This window comes from Equus przewalskii, chromosome 1, assembly GCF_037783145.1.
Source record: "Equus przewalskii isolate Varuska chromosome 1, EquPr2, whole genome shotgun sequence".
Lineage (NCBI taxonomy): Eukaryota > Metazoa > Chordata > Mammalia > Perissodactyla > Equidae > Equus > Equus przewalskii.
In genome coordinates, this window is record NC_091831.1 from 136,583,053 (window position 1) to 136,607,563 (window position 24,511).

Consider the following 24,511-nt stretch of genomic DNA (forward strand, 5'->3'; position numbering starts at 1 on the left):
TAAATAGATAACTAACCATTATTCTCTTTTCCTATATTTGTAAATCTTTGTGTAAATATACTTACTATTTCTGAGAAGTCATTTGTTGCAAGATGAACCATTATTTTATATACTATTAAGAAGGGAGAAAAACACCAATTAAACTATAATTTGCCAATGATTATAAAATGTATTCTGATTTCCAAGTTGTCATAATGTGAAAAAAGTGTACTTTAAAATATGTACAATGTGATATTCACAAATTGGAATTTATCCTCCATCAAGTCACATTTCCTAGTTTTTGATTTTGAAAAACAAACACCAGAAGCCTGAATCAGAGAGATCACCAATCTGTGGTGGGCTGGGAGTCAGGGTGCAAGGGGCCAGCTATTTTAAAAAAAGGACCGGAGGAAATATAAACACAGGTAGTGCTAGGGAAGGCAGTCTATTCTTTGTGTGTTGAAGAATTCTGCCAGATGGTAATGGGGGAATCAGACATCCATCCAAGAATATTTCCTGAGACTTATATATCTTTGCTTATTTTTCGTTATTTGAGTGTAAAGATTAAAGCTACTATGTTAGTCCATAAGATGGCTAGTGTAGTCATATCTTTATATAATTTAGAGAAATTAAAAGGAGAAAATAAACCTTGCTTCAAATGGTTTTTATAAAGACCAAATGAAAAACTTTAAACTACAATTGTCTTTTATAAATGTGCCTCATTTAAGAGAAATTCAATATATAAATTATCCTAGAAATAGATGAATTAGAGCAGGTTGTGAGGGGGACATCTGATTACTTATCTCAAATAATCGTTCATCAGAGTTCCTTTACATAGTAAAACCCCTGTGGTTTTAAGTACTTCATTTTGGCGAAATTTGATTTTCATGCATTCTTTAAGAACTTCTAAATGAATAACAGAGCTTTGTCTGTGTGTTTTATCTAGAATAAGATAAATAAATCTCCACATACTTTAATGGAGCCAATAGTTGACAGAGATCGCTATGAGCTGTAGAATGATTACTAATTTGGGTATGTAAACTCAACAGACTGTTCTGGAGACAACAGAAATACTTGTGTCTGGGGAAAAACAACAAAGACTACAGAATTGAAAACTATCTCAAAATTAGTACCTGTACTTTATGATATTAATAAACAGACTCAATTCACACTGTCATCATCAGTGTTTGATTGTATTTTATACAAAAAAACTTAATAGATCCAATTAAACAAGCACTGGAAAAAAATACTTAGCTCATCATTTTCTTAAGCGATCAATGCAAACTCAAACTGACGTTTATTCAAGTGTATGATGCTTTATTTTGTGCTGCTAAAGAGCTCAAGTCAATGTTCTGTAAAATCATTATAAGGTAAATTTAGAATGAATCCTCCAGTAAAACAATGAAACCTTTTGTAATATAAGTTTTTATTTAACAATGTTGCTTGTTTATATGTTGAATTTTCTTCATGGGGCTTAACCATATTCAGAGGCATACAGGTAGGTGAATCAGTCCTTCCTTATTTTCAGTGTCTTTACTGTGTAGTATGCAGCTGTTTCCATGAATATAACTCCTGGAAAATTTTTTTCAAATTCTAATGAGATATTAGAACTAAACAATGTGAAGAGTGTTCTATTCAGTAAAAAGAACCTGGAGGTTTTATTCCCAAATAATGAAATGATGTTGTGTAAATGAAATAAAAAGGCAGAAGATACAATAAAGTGTTGCATGTACTTAATATATATCCATTTATTAATGCATATGCCAGAGGATTGCATTGTACTATGCGTTTGGAGAAATCATTAACAAAGCAATTGCTTAACAATTTAACATGAATTAGTGGATCTCAGTGGTCTGTGTTTTCACACCCGGGAACAGAATGGTTCTGAGAGTTGTAATACTCTTCATTTCTGTTCTTAACATATCAGACCAGTCGGTTCACAAAACACAATCATTGTAACAGCTTCTTGTTTCTGCTTGTGTATGTTGTCCACTAACAGTTATGACCATAAGTTACAATTACAAAGTATTGTTTTACAGTCAAGTATTTAGATAGACTCTAAAAAGTCAAACCATAAAAATACAGAAAATGCAAATATTCTTAAACTATTTCATATTCAAAATCCAGCCTAGTTATATTTTTATGTACTGAGCTGTATTGTTTTCCTATTACATCTGATGCATCTTGGGCTTATAAATAACATAAATTACAAAATTGTAAGCAATTTCTTCAGACTTTGTTACATTTTTCACTAAATAGATGAAGACATGACTTTTTGCTCCAGTGCAATACAGAGTAATGCTGCATTCAGTACAAATTGTTGAATATTTTTAAAAAGAAAAAGGCATTTAACTGATTATAGCACTAAATAAATAAGGAGATAGTCATAACTGTCAGAGAGAAAACACTAACAGTGTAGTTACTTATCATAGGTAATTTTAAGAAACAAACCTTCCATCACATTTCTAAACCATTAATCCTATGACTTTCTAAAGAATGCAATTTGGTAGAGCCAAGACATAATGCTAGATGGCAAATGCATCAATTTACCTTTTTTTTACAAACGTGATGTGACCTTGGCAGTTTTAAAGAACAAGGTTTTGTCAATATATCAAACATCGTTAACAAACTCTATTTAGCGCTGCTTTGTATAAGTTTGCTTTAACAGCATTTCTTCACAGTGATATTTCAGAAAGGTTGGAAACTGGTCAGCATAAAATATTTCCCACCTTTTCTATTTTAATTTGTATGCAAAATTCATCACAATATATCTGCAACTATAAAATTACAAACACTTTCTAGAAGTGACTGCATTTCTAGTTATGATAGAAAAGGGTATTTGTGAGACATCTACAATGAGGTAAGTAAATAAAATGGAATTTGAGTCACAAATGCTTCCTGATCTATGGGCAAAATACACAAATTTTAGCAAAGACCACTAATGGACAAACTCAGAAGACTAATTGTTGTTTAGTATGTTTAATGTGTGTGAGAAATTGGAAATGAAGTGAAATCAACGTTTTAAAAGATATTCTAGATATTTCACTTTACATCATAATTTTGGCACTTCATGGAACATTTATTTCTCAAAGACCAGAATTGGTATAAAAGTTCAGCAGGTTTTTCACATACCTTATAGACATTGAGTACTGGCAAACACTGAAACATAGTGAAATAAACATTCCCATGTATTCGCACATGCATGCGGTAGTCAAACGGTTATAATTTATGAATGCTCAAAGATGAAATCTTGTAGTATTTGTTTCAAGCACTCTCTTCAGCAGATCTTGTTTCAGACTTAAGTCTTACAAATTCTTTAGCCACATCGTCGCTGGTCCTCTGAGAGAGTATTCTAAGGATAGTCAAACCAGTTTCATCCATAGAGACATTTTTCAAAAGGGGATACCATGCTCCGTGGCTTCCCTTTTCTGCTATGTTCTGTAGCTGAATTACTGTCATTCCGATAATTCGGTCTTCTCGGGCAAAGCAGTAATCCTTAACTGAGAGATGAAGTTCATAGGCCCCTGGGCGGTTTCCATTACCCAGAATACTGTGTGGATTAAAAATATGAATTTTAAGCAAAAACTTGACTCACGTAGGGATCAGTAGAGTTCTAAAATACTGTTGAAAATTTTATACATTGCTCAGAATATTATATTGGCAAATAGAGTATATTGTATTTTAACTCTGATGCAAATATACTTTAAATTTTACTTAGATCGTCTTTACATAGACATTATTTTGCAATCTAACTGAAAAATTAATTCTTTCCTCAGATAGAAATAGGAAATCAATCTAAATGTGCTTTACTGCCTTGATGTTAAGCATATTAATAGAAACTGCAATTAAAATACTATGTTGTACTTAATTATTGGAGACAGGGTCTCCCCACTGATATAAGGGTAGGATGGGGTTGCTAGGGGTCATGGGAGCTTGGTCAGGGCGAGGGGTAACTCAGAAGAATTTCTGTGCCATTTCAACATCAGTTATTACAATCTGTTTTCTTTACCTCAGACTCCTGGATATGCTGTTATACCTAGGAGCCTTTCTCAGGGGAACACACTGCACAGGCTATCAAGCAGTATTCACAAGATGCTGAATTGGATACAAATCTCTGAGTAAATCACTTCCAGCAAAGCCCTGTGCTTCAATGCCAATTCTTTTCTCTGGCAACAGTTAGACCTGTCAAGTGTGGGGCTGCAAATGGCCTCTGCTAATAACAACCCAAGACAACTTGTCAGTGCAGAACTGAACATAATGAGGAAGGCTAAGTGGTGATATGCTGAGAATAATTTTCCCCTACCCCTTACTTTAATTCATCCTCAGATATTCTTGACTTTCTAATGAATGTACATCTATTCCTCAGCAGCTCAAGCTTCCAAATTTCTTCCTTTTCTAAGTGACTTTTTCTGATCATTTTGCAGAGTCAAACTTTCATTTTCAGGCAAGATTGATAACTAAACTGTGCATTTATTTAGAGACAATCTGAAGTAATATGAAAGAAAATGGAAGCCTGATCGGTAAGAATAGAAGAGCAAAACATGATAGGAGGCAAATTTTCTTGTGAATTAAAATATATCAAAATGACGCTTTTCCCAGAATCATGGTCTCGGTAGCTCACAGTGCTATATCTGAATTTTGAATGATTCAAGTAATTCCTAGAATCTGTTAGAAGACATTTTAATTGGATCAAAGATTTTGTGTAATTTGGAGGAGTGAATAGGTGGAGTCTTGTGAGCTGGTTTCTAGTAGAGATCATTAATGTGATTATTAGAACCTTTTTAATACATGTGGTGGGGCAGTCAAGTTTAATGAGTAGAAGGAGAGTTAAGTATTCAGAGCACAGACTGCAGAAAGGTCTCTGGCAAATCAAGAATGCAAAACAAATCAAGTCAATAAGAGACTATTTTCATGTGTGTGCACTTGTGTGTTTGTGTGTGTAAACCTCTAGGGCTTGGACCTGTGTCCTCCTCTCTCCTCTATCCGTAGGTCAGCACATCTAGATTTATGGAATTAATTACATTGATATCAGATAATTCTCAATTTATATCCAACTACATATTTGATATCTCCTTTTGGATGTACAAAAGGCATCTCCAACTTAATAGGTTTAAAACAGACTCTTTGGTCTCCTCATCTCCTTTATCCCTATTCCCCCATCTCAGTAAATCACTATCTACCTAATGGCTTATGCCAAAACCCTATGAGTCATCCTTGATTTCATTCAGTGCCAGATAACTTCCATTTGCCCCAAATGGATCTACTCTCCTTTGTACTCCTTGCATTTTGCAATAGAATGCTGACCTGTAAACACTACGTCAATAGAGTTTCACCGTGCTCTGGTTTCCAGTTAGTTTTGGCAAAAAGAGCCCCATGAGGATATCAGAAGTAATGATAAGACTAAGGTCAGTCTTCATTTCCCTGGCTCCTTGCATGTGAGGCTGCCTTAAGCAGGCTATTTCCCTTCATGGAAGGCTGCTGCTTTTTTTTTTTATTGAAGTATAATTGACATACAAGATTATATTAGTTTCAGGTGCACGATATAATGATTCAACATTTGTATACATTGCAAAAGGATCATCACATAAGTCTAGTTACCATCTGCCACCATACAAAGTTACTAAAAATGTTTTCTTGTGTTGAGAACTTTTATGATTTACTTTATTAACAACTTTCAAATTTGCAATATATTATCATTGACTATAGTCACCATGCTGTACATTACATCCCTGTGACTTACTTATTTTGTATCTGGAAATTTATACCTTTTGGTTCCCTTCACCCTTTTCCCCCAGTCTCCCTTCCGTCTGGCAACTACCAATCTGTTCTCTATCTATGTGTTTTGTTTTGTTTTGGTTTTTTTAGATTCCACATATTAGTAAAATCATATAGTATTTGTCTAACTTACTTCACTTAGCATAATACCCTCAAGGTCCATCCATGTTGTTGCAAATGGCAAGATTTCATTCTTCTTTTATGGCTGAGTATTATTCCATTGTATATATATTCAACACCTTCTTTACCCATTCATCCATCATTATTTCTATTTAGATTATTTCCATATCTTGGCTATTGTAAATAATCCTACAATGAACCTGAGGGTGCATATGTCTTTTCAAATTAGTGTTTTCATTTTCTTCAGATAAATACCCAGAAGTGGAATTGCTGGATCATATGGCAGTTCTGTTTTTAATTTTTGAGCAACCTCCATACTGTTTTCCATAGTGGCTGCACCCTCATTCCCACCAATAGTGCACGAGGGCATGAGGATTCTCTTTCTCCACATCCTCACCAACACATTGTTACTTGTTCTTTTGATAAAAGCCATTCTGACAAGTGAGAGGTAAAATTTCTTTGTGGTTTTGATTTGCATTTCCCTGATGATTAGTGATGTTGAGCATCCTTTCATGTATCTGTTGGCCATCTGTACATTGTCTTTGGTAAAAATGTCTATTCAGATCTTCTGCCCAACTTTTAATCAGACTGTTGTGTTTGAGCTGTATAACTTATTTATGTATTATGTATATTAACTGCTTATCAGACAATTTGCAAATATCTTCTCCCATTCAGTAGGTTGCCATTTATTTTGTTGATTGTTTCCTTCACTGTGCAGAGCTTTTTAGTTTGATATAGTCTCATTTGTTTACTTTTACTTTTGTTGCCATTTCCTTTGGAGTCAGATCCAAAAAAATTTCACCAAGAGTGATGTTGAGGAGCTTACCGCCTATGTGTTCTTTGAGGAGTTTTATGGTTTCTGGTTTTATCTGCATCATTTCTCCATTGTGAGTTAATTTTTGAGTATAGTGTAAGATAGTGGTCTAGTTTCATTCTTTTGCATGTGGTTGTCCAGATTTCCCAACATCATTTGTTGAAGAGGCTGTCCTTTCCCCCTTATATATTCTTACCTGTTTTATGATAAATTAGTTGGCCATATATGCACGTGTTTGTTTCAGGATTCTCTATTCCATTGATCTGTATGTCTGTTTTTATGCCAATACTATACTGTTGTGATTACCATAGCTTCGTAACATAATTTGAAATCGGAAGCGTGATGCCTCTAGCTTTGTTTTTCTTTCTCAAGATTGCTTTGGCTATTTGGGATCTTTTGTGGTTTCATACAAATTTTTGGATTGTTTGTTCTTGCTTGTGAAAAATGCCATTGAAATTTTAATAGAGATTGCCATGAATCTGTAGATTGCATTGGATAATATGGACACTTTTACAGTATTCTTCTAATTCATGAGCATGGACTATCTTTCCATTTATTTGTGCCTTCTTCATTTTCCTTGATCAGTGTCTTGGTTTTTAGTGTATAGCTCTGTCACCTCCTTGGTTCAATTTATTCCCAGGTATTTTATTTTTTTTTGATGCAATTGTAAATGGAATTGTTTTCTTAATTCTCTTTCTGATAGTTCATTGTTAATGTATAATAACACAATGGATTTTTGTATATTGATTTTGTACCCTGCAACTTTGCTGAATCTGTTTATTAGTTCTAACAGTTTTTTTTTTTTTTGGTGGAGGCTTTAGGGTTTTCTCTGTATAAAATCGTGTTGTCCACAAATAGTGACAGTTTTACTTCTTCATTTCCAATTTGGATATCTTTTATTTCTTTTTCCTGCCTAACTGCTCTGGCTAGGACCTCCAACACTATGTTGAATAAAAGCCGTGAGAGTGGGCATCCTTGTCTTTTTATGATCTTAGGGGAAAAGCTTTCATCTTTTCACTGTTAAGTTTGATGTTAGCTGTGGGCTTGTCATATATGGCCTTTATTATGTTGAGGTACTTTCCATCTATACCCACTGTGTTGAGAGTTTTTATCATAAATGGATGTTGAATTTTGTCAAATGCTTTTTTTCTATCTATTGAAATGATCATATGGGTTTATCCTTTATTTTGTTAATGTGGTGCATCATGTTGATTGAGTTGCGGATGTTGAACCATCTTTGCATCTCTGGAATAAATCCCATTTGATCATGGTGTATGATCCTTGTTGTTGAATTTGGTTCACTAATATTTTGTTTAGGATTTTTGCATCTATGTTTATCAGGGATATTGGACTGTAATTTTACTTTTTGGTGGTATCCTTGTCTTGTTTTGGTATCAGGGTAATGCTGGCCTCATAAAATGAGTTTGAGAGTATTCTCTCCTCTTCAATTTTTTGGGGAGAGTTTGAGAAGGATATATATTAAACATTCTTTGAATGTTTGAATCTTTGAATTCGCCAGTGAATTTGTGTGGTCCTGGACTTTTTTTGTTGGGGGTTTTTAAATTACTGATTCAATCTCCTTACAAGTAATTGGTCTGTTTAGATTTTCTATTTTTTCATGATTCAGTCTTGGGAGATTGTATGTTTCTAGGAATTTATTCATTTCTTTTAGGTTGTACAATTTATTGGTCTATAATTGTAGAAGTCTCTTATGGTCCTTTGTGTTTCTTTGGTATGAGTTGTAATTTCTCCTCTTTTCTGATTTTATTAATTTGAACTTTCTTTTTTTTCTTAGTTTAGCTAAAGGTTTGTCAATTTTGTTTATCTTTTCAAAGAATCGGATCTTAGTTTCCTTGATCTATTTTTTTTAGTCTTCATTTATTTCTGCTCTGATGTTTATTATTTCCTTCCTTCTACTAACTTTCGGCTTTGTTTGTTCTTCTTTTTCTAGTTCCTTTAGGTGTAAAGTTAGATTGTTTATTTGGATTTTTCTTGTTTCTTGAGGCAGGTCTATGTCACTATAAACTTTTCTCTTAGAACTACTCTTGCCACATCCCATAGATTTTGGTATGTTGTACTTCCATTTTCATATATCTCAAGGTATTTTTTGATTTATCCTTTGATTTATTTGATAACCCATTGGTTGTTCAGTAGCATGTTGTTTAATCTTTACATATTTGCGATTTTTTCAGTTTTCTTCTTGTACAGTCATGTGTCACTTAGTAGGGATACATTCTGAGAAATGTGTTGTTAGTTGATTCCTTGTTGTGGGAACATCATAGAGTGTTCTTACACAAACCTAGATGGTTTACCATATAGCCTACTACACACCTAGGGTATATGGTACTAATCTTATGAGACCACCATGATATATGTGGTCCACTGTTGAGCAAAATGTCATTATGTAGTGCATGACTGTAATTGATTTCTAGTTTCATATTGTTGTGGTCTGAAAATATGCTTGATATGATTTCAGTCTTCTTAAATTTATTGAGACTTGTTTTGTTGCCTAGCATATGATCTATCCTAGAGAATGTTCCATGTGCTCTTGAGAAAAATGTGTATTCGCATACATTTATTAAGTACATATAGTCTAATGTGTCATTTAAGTCTGATGTTTCCTTGTTGATTTTCTGTTTGGATGATCTACCCATTGATGAAAGTGGGGCATTAAAGTCTCCTACTATTATTGTATTACTGCCAATTTCCCCTTTTAGGTCTGTTAATATTTGTTTTTATGTGTTTAGGTGCTCCTATGTCAAATATTTACAAATGTTATATTTTCTTGTTGGATTGACCACTTTATCATTAAGTAATGCCCATCTTTGTCTTTTATTACATTGTTTTTGTTTTAAAGTCTATTTCATTTGATATAAGTATAGCTACTCCACTTTCTTTAGGTTTCCATTTGCACAAAGCAACTTTTTCCATCCCTTCACTTTCAGCCTCTGTGTGTCTTTACATCTGAGATGAGTCTCTTGTAGGCAGCATATAGATGGGTCTTTTTTTCTTGTTGTTGTTATCAATTCATCCAGTCTATATTTTCATTGGAGAATGTAGTCCATTTATATTTAAAGTAATTATTGATAGGTATGTACTTATTGCCATTTTATTGTTTTCTGGCTATTTTGTAGTTCCTTTATGTTCTCTGTGTTTCTGTTTCTTTTTTGTTCTCTTGCTTTCTTCCCTTGTGCTTAATGACTTTTTAGAATATGCTTACATTTCTTCCTCATTATCTTTTGTGTATCTATTATGCGTTTTTGCTTTGTGGATACAATGAGGCTCACATATAACAGCCTATATATACAGCAGTCTATTTTAAGCTGATAGCATCATGTTAAATTTTAATGCATTCTAAAACTCTGCATTTTTACTCCTCCCTCCCCACGTTTTATGTTTTTGGTGTCACATTTTACATCCTTTGATTTTGTATATCCCTTAAGTATGGTAGTTGTAGTTTTTTCTTTTTTTTTTTTTTTTTACTACTTTTGTCTTTTAACTTTCATACTAGCTTTGTAAGTGATTAATTCACTTCATTTATTCTATATTTACTTATACTAGTGAGATTTTTACTTTGATATGTTTTCTTGTTGCTAATTAGTGGCATTTTTTTTTCAGCTTAAAGAAGTTCTTTTAACATTTCTTGTAAGGCCCAATCAGTGGTGATGAACTCCTTTGGCTTTTGCTTGTCTGGAAGCTCTTTCTGTCTCCTTCACTTTTGCAGGGTAACCTTGCTGGGTAGAGTATTCTTGGTCAGAAGTTTTTATTTTTCTTTCATCACTTTGAAATATATCTTGCCACTCCCTGCTAGCCTGCAAAGTTTCTGCTGAGAAATCTGCTGATAATTTCTTATGGGTTCCCCTGTATGTAACAAGTTGTTTTCCTCTTGCTGCTTTTAAGATTCTCTCTTTTTCTTTAACTTTTGAGATTTTAATTACAGTGTATCTTGGTGTGGATATCTTTGAGTTTATCTTGTTTGGAACTTTCTTAGCTTCCTGGATCTAGATGCTTATTTTCTTCCTCAGGTTAGGGAAGTTTTCAGCCATTATTTTTTCAAATAAGTTTTCTGCTCCTTTCTCTCTGCTCCTTCTAGGAGCCCCATAATGTGAATGTCATTTCACTTGATGTTGTCCCAAAGTTTCCTTAAGCTATCTTCACTTTTTAAAATTGTTTTTTCTTTTTGCTGTTCTGTTTTGGTAAGTTCCACTGCCCTGTCTTCCAGCTCACTGATTCTTTCTTTCGTTTCATCTTGTCTGCTGTTGAACCACTCTAGTGTATTTTTTGGTTTAGGTATTCTTCAGCTCTGTGACTTCTGTTTGGTACTTTCTTATATTTTCTGTTTCCTTTTTGAAGTTCTCACTATGTTCATTCATTTTTCTCCCAAGTTCACTAAGCATCCGTATGACCATTACTTTCAATTTTTTATGAAGTAAATTATCTCCACTTCATTAAGTAAGGTTTTTTTTTTTTCAGGTGTTTATCTTGTTTTTTAGTTTGGAACATATTCCTCCATGTCCTAATTTTGCTTGACTCTCTGTTTCTATATATTAGGTGAAACAGCTATCTCTCCAAGTCTTGAAGGAGTAGCCCTATATAGAAGATGAACCTTATCCTTTCCTGAGTTCTTGCTTGTCTCTTGAACTGTCCCTCCAATTGTTTCTGACCCATGGGGTCCAGAAATGCAATACTTCCTGGCCACCAGAGCCTGGCACTCAAGGGGCATCCCCTGTGTAGGTGGCATATGCCCACTGGCTCTGGCAGGGACATTGGAAGTTGCATGGTGGGGTGGGGTGGGGTGCTTGCCCACTGCCTGTGGTGGGGCTGTGGGAAGCAGTGCTAGGGGGTTGCATCCCTGCTGCTTTTGGTGGGGCTGGGGGTGTGATGCAGGTAGGTGGGGCACTTGCCTACTACCACTAGAAGGTTAGAGTGAGAGTGCAAAAATGGTGCCTGCTAGCACCAGCTTTAGCAAGGTAGAGGGAAGAAATAAAAATGGGTCTGCCAGTGACTTTGTACCTGGAGAGAATCCCAATAGGATTCTACCCCTCTGGCAGATGCTTTAAGGTTAGCAATTGAATGTTATTCACATATGGACTAGGCTATTTTTAAACTACTACTTTTGCACTGGGTCCCAGGGTTAGTGAGTCTGCAGGCAAGCTCTTTGGCCACTGCTCCTTTTAAGGTGGCTGACTACACATGAAATTTTTGTTTTCCCAATTTTAGAAATAGCTCTTCCTCTCCTTCCTTCAGGCTCAGTAGGGGTAATCCTATGGCTACTTCTAGCTCCAGGTTACATCACTATTGCTTGTAGTCCATCTATTCTCACATCTTTGAATTGAGTGTTCTCAGGAACCTGACTTACACATTCTTTCTTCTGTGTTCTGCCTTCAATCCACTGCAATTTCTATACAGGAATACCTTGTTTTATTGTGCTTTGCTTTATTGCACTTCATGGATATTGTGTTTTTTACAAGACCCTCTACCAGCAAAAAGATTATGATTCACTGAAGTCTTAGATGATGGTCAGCATTTTTTTGGCAATAAAGTATTTTTAAATTAAGGTGTGTACATTGTTTTTTAGACATAATGCTAGTGTACACTTAATAGACTATAGTATAATGTAAACATAGCTTTTATATGCACTGGAAACAAAAAAATTCATGTGACTCACTTTATTGTGATATTTGCTTTATTGTAGTGGTTTGAAACCGAACCTGCAGTATCTCTGGTATGCCTGTAGAGTCTATTTCCAATACATATTCAGAGTCTTTCCACTTCTTTCTATCTCTCTACTCCTTACTTCTATTTCCCTATTACCATCTGGTCAGTCACTATTACCTCTTGCCTGGACTATTGCAATAGTCTTTTAACTTGTCTTTACATGTTTGGTCTTGCTTCCCTCTAATTATTTCTCTCTAAAGCAAACAGATTAATAATTTAAAGATACAAGTCAGATTGTTCATCCCCTCATCTGAAAATCCTTCAAGGCTTCCTATTGAACTTAGACTGTAACTTACTCTCCTTTACCCTGACTGTGAAGCCCTCTGTCATGGGTACCTATACCCTGAACACCTATGCAAACTCATTTCATCTCACTCCCTTGCCCACTATATACTGTTTCTTAAATATGCCAGACATGCTCCTGCCTTAGAGTCCTTGCACTAGCAATTTTGCTTGGCCTGAAATGCTCTCAACCTTCTTCCTTGCGAGACTGGTTATTTATTTTCTCAGGTTTAAATTTAAAAGTCACGTGCTGAGAAAGGTGCCCCTGAAGACCCAATCTAAGCAGCTGACCAATCCCTCTCTTACATCACTCTGTTTTAATTCTCTGCATAGTACTCACTATCATATGATAAACTTTGTTTATGTGTGATTTTGTTTGTCATATGTTCCTCATCTCTAGAGAGCAGAGATCTCCTATTATATATACCCAATGCGTATAATATTTCCTGTTACATGGCAGGCATTGAACAGATACTGAGTGAATGGAAGGGAACTAAAAACATAGTCTTCTTCATTTGCCTTGGATCAGTGATCAACAGGAATACTGAAACCTATAGGTTTTGCTTTCCTTAGCAAAGCCTGGTGCCATTTCTATCCTGAATCCCTCAATAAGTTTAGCTGTACTATGGGCATTGCCTGGTTGAATAAATGAGTTGGGTCATGACTTACAACTGAAATGTTTCATTGTACTTTGGTGACCACGTGTTGCTTTTTGTCTTTGTGCCTTGTTTTCTCTTCTTGTCTCCAAGGTTGGGTCCCAGTATACAAACTTCCACAAAGGGGCGAAACATTGCGGTGGTCTGCCAGTTTAGGTCATTAATAGCAATCACTAAAAAACAAAAAGGAAAAAGGAAAGGAATGCGAAGTGTTAGCAAACAAATATGTGGAATCTTAGCCTCTCCCTTTAGTCCAGAGAGTGACTTTTTATTTTTAAAAATGATGTGTGAAGCCATAAGTTGCATTTGATAGCACTCTAATCCCATTGACAAGAATGTATCCTTGAAGAAAAAATAATTTACTCTCTGGAATGCACACTTGATGGGGCATTTAGCTCTAAGTTGTGTGGCATTGGTGTGGCAAAAAGTTAACTGTAATTGAAATGACATTCATTACTAATGAAAATTAGTTAAAACATGATAATTTTCATATTAAAAATTAAGATATGTTCATCACGAAATATTTAGAAAATAGAAAATAGATTAAAATAAAAGTCTCTAACTTTATCACTCAGAGGAAATGACTGTTAATATTTGGTGTGTATGTTTTCAATATTTAATTACTTTATACATAAAATGGGATCATAATGCATTGCACTCTTTAAGTAGCTTTATGTTTTAAGTCCATCATGGATATCTTTCTAATTCATTATATATTTTCCAACTGCAGGTATTTCACTATATCGATATACCATCTTATATTTAACCAATCACTTATTTTTAAACATTATGGCTGTTTCCTAATTTCAGGCATCATAAAAAATTCTTAAATGTATATTCTCGTATGTATACCTTTTCCCATTTTTTGGTGATGATATCCTTAAGGAAATGTCTTGTAACTAAAACTGCTCATGCAAAAGGTTCATAAAACTTTGGGCATTTGATATATAGTGGTAAAATATTTTTCAAAAATATTTAAGGACACTGGCATGTATAGGCATGCCCACTTATCTGCATGCTTACTGATACTGTACACAATGTTATTATAGACTATAGAAGTGTTACTTTTACAATACAAAGATACCTTAGATAATGAAATTTTAAAATATATTAGAAGGACATAGTTTTGATTAAAGTGACTAAATCTATAATAATATAAAAATAGAATATTTTTCTATTAGGCAAAATTTTAACCATTAAATTTCACCTTTGAAATGTCTCCTGCATTCAAATTACGTTTTTACAATATGCAACCAATAGCTTGAACCACTTATTACAAAAAAAAAAATCAAGCCAGTTGTTGACGATCACATAGAAAATGAAGGAGGTAGATTATGTGAATAGTAAGAACATACTGACTTAACATCTAAAATTTGATTGACAAATTATGGAGCCAACCACAGCACTAAAGTTCAATGTACACCATAGCATCAACCACAGAGAAAATGTTCAATGTGTACAGGTTGATATGTAATCACCAATGTATTTAAACCATTTTGACATTTCAAATAATAAAGGCTAAATATCTGTGCCACTGATTTTTTCAGCTTTGAAACACAAGTTCTGGTTTCATGAAGAAATTTGAGCATGCCCTAAAATCATTTAATATGCATTTTTAAGAACAGAAATCTAAGAATAAAATTACGTTTTCAATATTATTGCAGAGGTCATAGTCTAATAAGCTGTTTGATCTATCTGGACCTGAAATATACCTTTTACAGTGACTTTATGCTCTCCAGTTCCTGGGGTGGGGGTGATGTCCACATGAACAGATATCTGACCCACTGAATCTTTGGAGGAGCGACCTGCAAAATAAGCAGAAGTTTACTGGCCTGAACTTTCAGACTGCTTAGTAATGGACATCTACATTCTCAGCATAAGGGACTTTAAAGTATTTTCATGGACATGAATAGTTCTTTTTGTTATTAGCACATGATAAGTATTGATAAATGTTCACTAAAGTAAATTTGCTATGCCAGTTTGAGGCTTGGGTAAAAATCACATTTAACCCATTGAGCTAAAATTTCATATGGTCCTCAAATATATAAGATACCCTCTTAGTATTATTATTGTTAGAAGAACTAGTAGTTGTCTTACTGGACACTTAACAAAGCTGTATCATTGTTTACATACAAAAATATGTCATTGCTTTTCAATTCTTTGTTAAGAGCTTTTCTACAATGTTCCATACCAGAGCACGGGGGACACAAAGATGGCTCTATAGAGCATCTGCCCTCATGAAGCCCACAGTTGGCCAGGAGAGACCAACACATAAACATATTGCTGTAATATAGTGGGATAAGTTCTATAATAGGTATATTTTCAAGGCCTAGTGATGGCATAAAAAAGAGTAGTCAGTTCTACCTTGGTAAGTGTTAGTCAAGGGTCAAACATGTTGTATTGGAAAGTGCCTGTGATTTGGGGTCAGATAAACTTGAATTCAAATCATAGTTATGCCACTACTGGTTCTGTGATCAGAATTTGCTCTATTCTCAAGTCTCAGTTTTCTCCTTTGTAAAATGAGGATAATATCACCGACCTCTCACTATATACACATTTATCAACATATCGTTTATTAACATATAAATTTTTTCCACAAATAGAAGCACATGTGCTATCCTTTACCTTTTCACCTAAAAACATATAATGGAGATAATTTTATTTCGGCATGTATAATGCTACCCCTCATTCTTTAATATACCCTGGAATATCACAGCATTAACTACAAAGTAAATGTTCAATGAGTACTTGCTTGAAAATGAATCACTGAGCTGTTTACAAATATTTGAAAGATTAAACTATTTAAAGCACTTAAAATAATGTTTAGCCTTTATTCCATTATCTGAATATACCATAATTTATTTAACCATATTTTGGTTGTTTTCAATCCCTTGCTATTACAAACTATAATGAATAATTATTTTTCATATTTACAAATCTCTTTCTAGTATAAGCTTTAGAAGTGAAATTTATTTGTCAAAGGTAGGTGAAATTTTAATTTTGCCCATAGAGATTTTAACAGTTAACACTCTCATATACAGCATGTAAAATTAACAAGAATCTTATTTTGTCAAATAAATGGCTAATGACCAAAGCTGAAAAAAAAAGATTTTAAGAAACTTTCAATTTCTAACCTCAGAGAATCACTGGATTTGGGCCAGAACCTCTCAACAGGACCTGCTGTCGAGCCAGTTCTCCACAATGACCCCTCTCCCCCTACCCCAGTCATCTGATAATAACAGGATTAAAAGATAGAATGTGATCACTTTGGGCATTAGCAAAGGGGCTAGTCATTGTTCCATGGGAAGGGAAGAGGGGAAATGTTTCCTTTTCCTCAGGTGAAGGGAAGAAAACTCCAAGAGAAACACTCCTAAACTCTGGGAGTGTCAGCAAGACAGGCATTTCATTTCTGGATTGCTTGTCTACTTAGCAGACAGCATGACCTGAGCATGGCCAAGTGAGGAACAATCAGCCGCAGAGTGTGCCAGGACCAGTTCTTTAAATTCATGGTTGCTAACAAGTATGGGAGATGGTTCCTGAATGGACTTGAAGTGCCAGAATTGGGGACAAGAGAGGGAAGACAGGATCATGGGCTTTGGTCTTGTCAGGCATTATCACAGATGGGGCAAAAAGGAAAAGCACCTCAGAGGGCTGTGGCATGCTGGTACCAGGTGAGGTGCAGCAGGAATAAGTGACCAAGTCTTCAGCCTTGGAAGAGTCCATCAATGCCCCCAGGGAGATATTTGGAAATGAGTCTCATACCAGCCAGCTCTATCAAGCTTTTACTTCCTCAAAGACAATGAACTAGAGCAGCGCTTAACACTAATCAAATAGATAATGACCACTAGTCCTCACCAGTGAAGTTTAATAAAGTTATCTTTTTCCTCTCTTTCCTATCTCCTCAACACCAGGGAAACTACTACCAGGAGGAAGAGAAAGAGTACACAGGAGAGAAACCCATGCCTTCTCCTCCTCCTCCTCCTCCTAATGCTAATGTTACATTTGCCTGCTTGTGAAGAGAGGAGAGCTTTGAATCCAATAAGGGATTAAAGCTTTAATGTGAGCAGGCAGAGGTCTTAAAACCCTGAATAACTTTCTAATAGTGAAAATAACTACTATAGTGTGGACCTCGGCTGTGATATCAGTAAGGAAGGTGTCTATGCAGTAAAAAGTGGGTCTCACAAGAGAAGTTCATAACATTTTTTGCAAAAAATAAAATAGTTTCATATTATCCCTCAATTTGTGATATCCTTATGATATGTCTTCCTATTCAAGAATAGAGTATATCTTTCCATTGTTCAAATATCCTTTTGTGTACTTCAACTATGTTTTATATTTTTAAGTGAATATTGCACATTTTAAAAAGTTTATTCCTGTGTATTATATCCTATTTTAAATGAAACAATTTCTTCCATTATGTTGTATAATAGGAAGGCTAGTGATTTTTGCACATTAATTTTCTTATCCAGCCAACTGACTGAATTTTTTAATCAAAGATTTTCACTTGATCCTTTTGAGTTTTGCAGGTATACAATCATATTATCTTCAATCAATGAAACATTTAACTTTTTTTCCCAGTTTCTATACCGCTTATTGTTTGCTTTGGCTAATTTTATTGGCTTATACTTCTAATACTATATGATAGGTTTAAAAGTAGATGTGCTTGTTATCCTCCACTTGGCTCTCCAAATTCACATTCTACCCTTCTCCACTCTGCCCTCTGCCCTCAGAGACTGATCTGTATGCACAATTTCAGTGGTAACTTCTATACTTTAGTATCTAGTTGTGTTTGGCCAAAGGAAAGTCTTGGCAAGAGATAGGAAGGAAAGAGGAGAGGCAGGTCAGATATTTATTTGTTTAGTCTCCTTCCTGTGGGGTCACCTTTTGCTGGCTGAATTCTTTAACCAAAAATCATAACTTCTTCAAGTAGCCTTTACTAGGTGACAGTCTCTCTCGTGGCTCCAGTAACTTCGTCCCCCTCGCCCTTGTTACTTTTGCTGCAAGGTGGTTAGTTCCTTATGGTTTTCTTATATCCTGCCCGTACCTTTGTACATAGTTCCTTTATTAAATCCTCCTTAAATACTCTTAATTTGGGTGTGCCATCTGAGTCCTTCTAGAACCTTGATTAATCAAGTTACTGTTTTTGATTTGCTCATAACTTTAATGGATATGCTTCTAGTAGTTTCCTAATACTCTTAGGTTTTGTGGAATATTGAGACAATTTGGGGGTGGGAGGGCTTAAAATATGGACACTCTCTACTTAGCAATGCTTATCATTATGGATTTCTCAGAGGAGAAAATGCTTAGGGAGGCTTTTCTGTATGTGTGCACATGTGGATGCATAAAACAGAATAGTGTGTCCTCGAAATTGCAATTATTTCAGTATGGATAGAACATACACAGAGTAGCAAGAGGAAACATTAGAAAAAATGTTGGTACTTTGAATGACATTTAAAAGTCTTTACACATTATCCTACAGCTGCTGAGAAGTCTCTTAAGTTTTTGTCCATGAGTGGCACAGTCAGATTTATTTTTTGAAAAGATTTCATCTGTTAAAAGATGGATCATTCTCATCACCCCATTCTCTTTTGGAAAGCCTCATACTTGCATCTCATTATACCATGAATCAAGGCGAAAACCCAGCCCTTCACTAGGATGCTTTGGTCACCTTTGCTTCATCTGCCCTGGTGGTCCATGCTGTTCTCTTGACCCTAATTCTCCTAAACTTTCATGTTTTCATCAAGACAAACTACATATTTGCAACATCCTTACTCCGTTGTCCTGTGGAACCCTGTCCAAATACCTCTGCTATAAAATTCTTTGATTTTTGTTATTCTATAAATAATCTGTAATTATATTCTTGATTTCCTCAAATACTATGACATAGTGCAAAAACCCTGGACGATGGAATCAGACTTCCCTGATTATGAATCTGGTCTCAGTCACTCATTAATAGTTAATTAAAATTCTATGAACTTTCATTTCCTTATTTATAAAGTGGGGATAAAACCACCTTCCTGGTAGTATTATGGTGAGACTAAAAAGAGATAATTTAAAAAAAATGTAGGGGCTGACCCAGTGGTGCAGTGGTTAAGTTCACACGTTCCACTTAGGCGGCCCAGGGTTTGCCGGTTCAGATCCCCAGTGCGAACCTACACACTGCTTGTCAAGCCATGCTGTGACAGGCATCCCACACATAAAGTACAGTCTTCCTCAGCAAAAAGAGGAGGATTGGCAGCAGATGTTAGCTCAGTACTAATCTTCCTCAAAAAGAAAAAAAAAGAATATTATGTGCCTTGCTGTCTAGCAACAGCTGTCTAGTAAGTGGATCCAAGTTTATTATGATAATGATTCAATTCTTAAGAGTGTTTCAAAGTTACTAAATCTCTTGAAGATTCACGCATAATGCCCACATATAAAAATTATGGAAAAAATCTACGGATATTATGTTATCCAAATGAAAGACTGCAAGAAGAAAACTCCAGAGTGACTGGAGTTTTTCCCAACAACTTTGGAATTCCTTCTTTCTCCACTAAGACTTTCTGGGTTGAGTACAATAACGATGGCAGGTTTTTAAGAGTCCGCACGTGTCTAATAGGAAAAACTCCTCCCTCTATGGTGCAAAACCTTTGATTAAGCAAGAATTCAGTGAAATGAGTTTTCTTGATTAATAAAGATTTTTTTGTTAGTTTGTATATTTAACTACTGTTGAAATCACCTTTAATGAGAAAAGGCCTCTCAGCAACACTGAAAATGCATTCAAGCTGTATATTTGTCTTTGTTTTTGTTCTAAAATCAGAGCCTGCTCAGTTCCCAGATTTGTGGTTAAGACTTTTAGGGGTGGTCTTATATGTGCTATTATATGCAGTAATGTAGCAATGGCTGGTTTCTGCCCATAGTAAACATGAAGAAATGATAGGCAAGTTATTGATTTAACATATTTGTAAATGAGAAGAGCCTTCCATCAAAGCACTCACGAGGAGGTGTCATTTTTTCGTGTGAGTTTCTAATCACCAAGGTAATTTAAAGACTTTAATTGTGGTGTTAGGATTTGAGAGATTTCTATGGTAGGAAATAGAAAATTCTAATTAGGAGAACAATTTCTCTTTGGTGCTCTTAGTTATGCAGGAAAAGATTTATGCTCTTTTAAAACAACCAACAGCTAGAGAAATGTGCCTAAAACCTTTTAAAGGGTGTTCTTTAAATATATAAATACAAGTTTTACCCTTTTCCAAATTGTTTTTCTATAGTCTTCCACTTGTACATCCTAGCTCTGCATGTGTTTGTGTATTTTCTAGAGATATGGAGGGTTTCATTGGAGGAAAAAACACACATTAAAAATCATACTTATATAGTCAGCAGTGCCTGAACACTTCTGTGAAACATCCTGGGTAGAAACATTTACTAAACTCTCAAAATACACATTTCCTTTTCTAGCACCAATTGTGAAATTTACTGCTCAATCAAGTCAAATGTAGTCTTGAGAACTGACTGCTTAATGCGGCACAACCCTAGAAGAGTGGAACTAGGAACATAATAGTTTTCTGACAATTATGAGTAGAAGCAATTGATTTAAAAGGGTTTATCATTATTGCAATTTTTGCCTCATAGTCATGCTATTCTTAATTGTCATTTTAGAACTCCAGGTTTATGTTTTCATGGCCCATTGTTCATCACTCCTTAGAGCTCTTGTTATCCCTCCTATTGTAGTTAAGTATGCAGATTTTTTCTTCTTAACTACATTCCATAATGATGGGAAACCTCTACTAATATTAGTAATCCACACTTATCTCTCATTCATATAATAAACTTACAAATATTCTTTTGATATATATTCAATGACCAATATATATTTATTCATTGATTAAACATGCAAGTAGTCTTCACTTTGCACAGTGTCAATATGCCTGAATTTTGGTTCCCGTGGTTTAGTTAAATAACACCTGTCTCCCAACGACACATTCAAATTTCAGTTATCTTAGTATATTAAGTGTGTATCATTGCATAAAGTACAAACTTTCCTGCTAGATTTTTAGTCCACAAATCACAGATCGAATCACTAAATAACAGGTATGTGTCATCATCAAGGACCAATCACATCACTTCTTGCAAAGTCTGTTGATGGTTGGTCACTGTGCATCTGTTCAGTTCACACACAGCAAAGTGTGTAGGTGTGTTGCCACTTTGTTTCCCAGTGATACACCCATGTGATGTCTTTCAAATATGCATAATCAAAAGTGGGAATTGGCCAGCAAAGATGAAAGTGTAGCAAAGAAACAAAGTGATAAATGCTGGAGTGAAATTTGCATGGAATGTAAATGAGTTAATAGAAAAATTACTGACCCTGGGAATATTGACACCGCTGCCAATGGAGAGACTCTAGAGAAGCAGCCAAGGAACTTAGTGAAGGTGAACTTATTGGCATAAATGAGGAAGAAGATGAATATGTCCTAGTGGAAGTGACATTGGAGAAAAACTTCACCTTAAAGGAACTCTGAGATATGTTATAACGTTGAAAGGAGAAAGGATAAATTATCAGTAATTGATCCAAACTTTGGAAGGAGTATTACAATCCACCAAGACATAGAAAAGATGTTCACTCTTTATAGTTATATGATGAGAACATAAAGGCAAGCACTGATCAAACTACTCTTGATAAGATTGTAAAAACAAATGAAACACTTTAATTCTCAATGATTCTAAGGTTTCCAATTACAGTGTATTAAAGAAATGTTTTACTATTTTTTCATTTCCCTATACATTTATAACAGTAAAAAAGTTAGTACTTGTTTCTTTCTTTTGACGAAATATTTTTAAAAATGAAGGTAGAATCATAATTTTTCCCATTAATTAGCAAGATTGCTTTGCAGTTTCAGTTTGCAGTTATTTTTACGGTCTTGCTTTACTATGCGAAGTGAGGACTGTCTGTACATATATTTGAATTGATTCATTTAATATTTTTTGCAGATGCAGAAGGTATAGAAGCTACTTAATTCAGTCAGATGTGAGTTATGTGTGTGTTATGTTGTACCACACATTTTTCCTCCCATTTGGTGGGTTTGCTTGACTACAGCGTTGAATCTGATTCTGCAGCCTTGGTGCGTAATGAAATCTGTCAATTGCCTATCCCAGGATAAACATGGAATTGAGCAAAAGCATTTTCAAGTTTAAGAAACTATCTATCAACCAGGCAGTTATTTTCCAAAAAGAGAAAAAAAACCAACATGTAAGCGATTTCCATTTCCCATAGAACGAAATATGAAAATAATCTAATATGGTGCTTTTTATTAATTTATTTAACAACTTTTATGAGCACTTAAAAATTTAATCAGAGGCTATGGCTGTTACATAATCTTGTCTATTCTAAATCCATGGAAATTAGACTATTGTGCCTCAAATCAACATCTGGGTGTCTAGAATGTGTCCTTTGTCACCAACATTATTGGGTCATGAGTACCAAACTTTCCAGTCCAGGAATGAGTAGCGCTCATATGAGTAAACAATGGCAAAGGGCAGGAGGATGAAAGAACTGATTGTGTTATTTGATGTCCTTTTCAGAAAAGCAACTTTTGAGGATAAAAGAACTTGATTACTATCAGATTATGATACAGTATTATATAAGCACCCTAATAGAGTTAGTCTTTCACCCAACATAACTTTAGTACATTCTGTGAGGGAATGAATAATCTTATAAACATTTAGTAATGATTATTCATGTAACGTTTTAAACTGATAATCACCCCCAAGTCTTCAAGTAGCATCCTGTAAAATGTAAGATGAAAAATATCATACCCTCTCTAGTGATCCTTACAAGTTAGCCAAACTGCTTAACCCCTGACAAAAGGGTTTGAATTTGTCCCCATGGACCTTTGCTGAAACTCACAAAGGAAGGGTGTAGAGAATTCATGATGGATGATCCCTCTGCCCACATCACAGTTCAATATCAGAGTCCACCTGCCCTACAGCTCCTCCCACTTTCAGATCTAGGACTCCAGGTGGGAGTAACCTACCCCTATTCAGTTCTCTAAGTTGTTAGCCATCATCAAAGATGGTGGGGGTTGAATAAACCAGGAAGTGGCTTGACTTAAACCCCTTTCTTCCTCTTATCCCTTCTTGTGCTTTCCTCCTGTCTCTTCCTCATTCTTTGCTCATTAACTGTAGGTTGTTTAATACATGAAGTATTCATGGTAATAATAATAACGGCTACAATTTTTGACTACTTATGGGTGCAAAACATTGTGCTAAATGCTTTAGGTATAAGATGTTGCTTTGAGATCTGATAAGCATGTTGTGTACAATTTATAGATGGGGAAACTGGGGCCCAGATGGTAGTTACTTGCCAAAGTCACTAAGTGGAAAAAGCTGAGATTTGACCTCAGATCTCTCACATGCTGTGATGTTCTTTGAATAACTTCTCTTCTACCCTTTCTTTCCCTCTCCCCACATCTTTCTTACATCACAGAGAAAAAAGCAAACTCAGTCTTGGTGTCTTTTTTATGGCGTTTAAAATCTTGCTGAACTAAAAGGCAGAAGAGGATATAAAATCGAAGACAAAAAACATACTACATAGACAGAAAATACTTATATATCTTAAGATTACTTTTTTTGTGTGTGATAACATTTAGTTTGCATTTGTAATTTTTTATATTAAACTCCACAGTAATCACTCAAATGTATATTTAAATTAATTTTGCCTCCTGGGACTCTGGTTTCACGTCTTTCTGTGCCTTATCCTTACACTTAAAACTGATTGACTCATCTTATATTGCTGCTTTATATCAGTAAGTTTCCATGGCTATAGCATGCTGAAGTGTGTTGATGAAAAATTAATCAGTGATCAAGATTCAAGATAAGTGTCAAATCCTTGAAGTAAGTCCCTACACTAGTTGGATATCCTTTTAGAACTGTTTTGGAAAGTTCAGTTATCCTAACTTGAAATATTTTAGGATTGAAAAATATACATAGTTTTTAGAATTAAAGAATGTCAGAACTAGAGGGGACCTTGGAAACTATTTGGTCTAATCTCTTTGTTTTAGAGACAAAGAAGTTGAGGCTAAGTGTCAACAAGTTCCCATAGCTGGGCAGTATCAGTGTTAGGTCTTATTTTCAGTAAGGCCTCTTTCCACTGACAGACTAGTTTGTCTCAAACGGTCTTTTGGAATCCACA

General features: G+C 35.0%; 1 protein-coding gene across 9 annotated transcripts in view; it reads right to left on the reverse strand.

Annotated features, from left to right (window-relative positions):
- Positions 1-1,702: 1,702 nt before the first annotated feature.
- UNC13C (unc-13 homolog C) overlaps positions 1,703-24,511 on the reverse strand; it is a 585,940-nt gene continuing 563,131 nt past the window's right edge. For all 9 annotated transcript variants that reach the window (XM_070579899.1, XM_070579965.1, XM_070579933.1 and 6 more), the window contains 3 exons: positions 15,057-15,149; positions 13,358-13,517; positions 1,703-3,529 (listed from right to left, as the gene is read on the reverse strand). In XM_070579899.1, the coding sequence (XP_070436000.1) occupies positions 3,244-3,529; positions 13,358-13,517; positions 15,057-15,149 (539 nt within the window). In that variant the 3' untranslated portion in view covers positions 1,703-3,243. The remainder of the gene's footprint in view (positions 3,530-13,357; positions 13,518-15,056; positions 15,150-24,511) is intronic.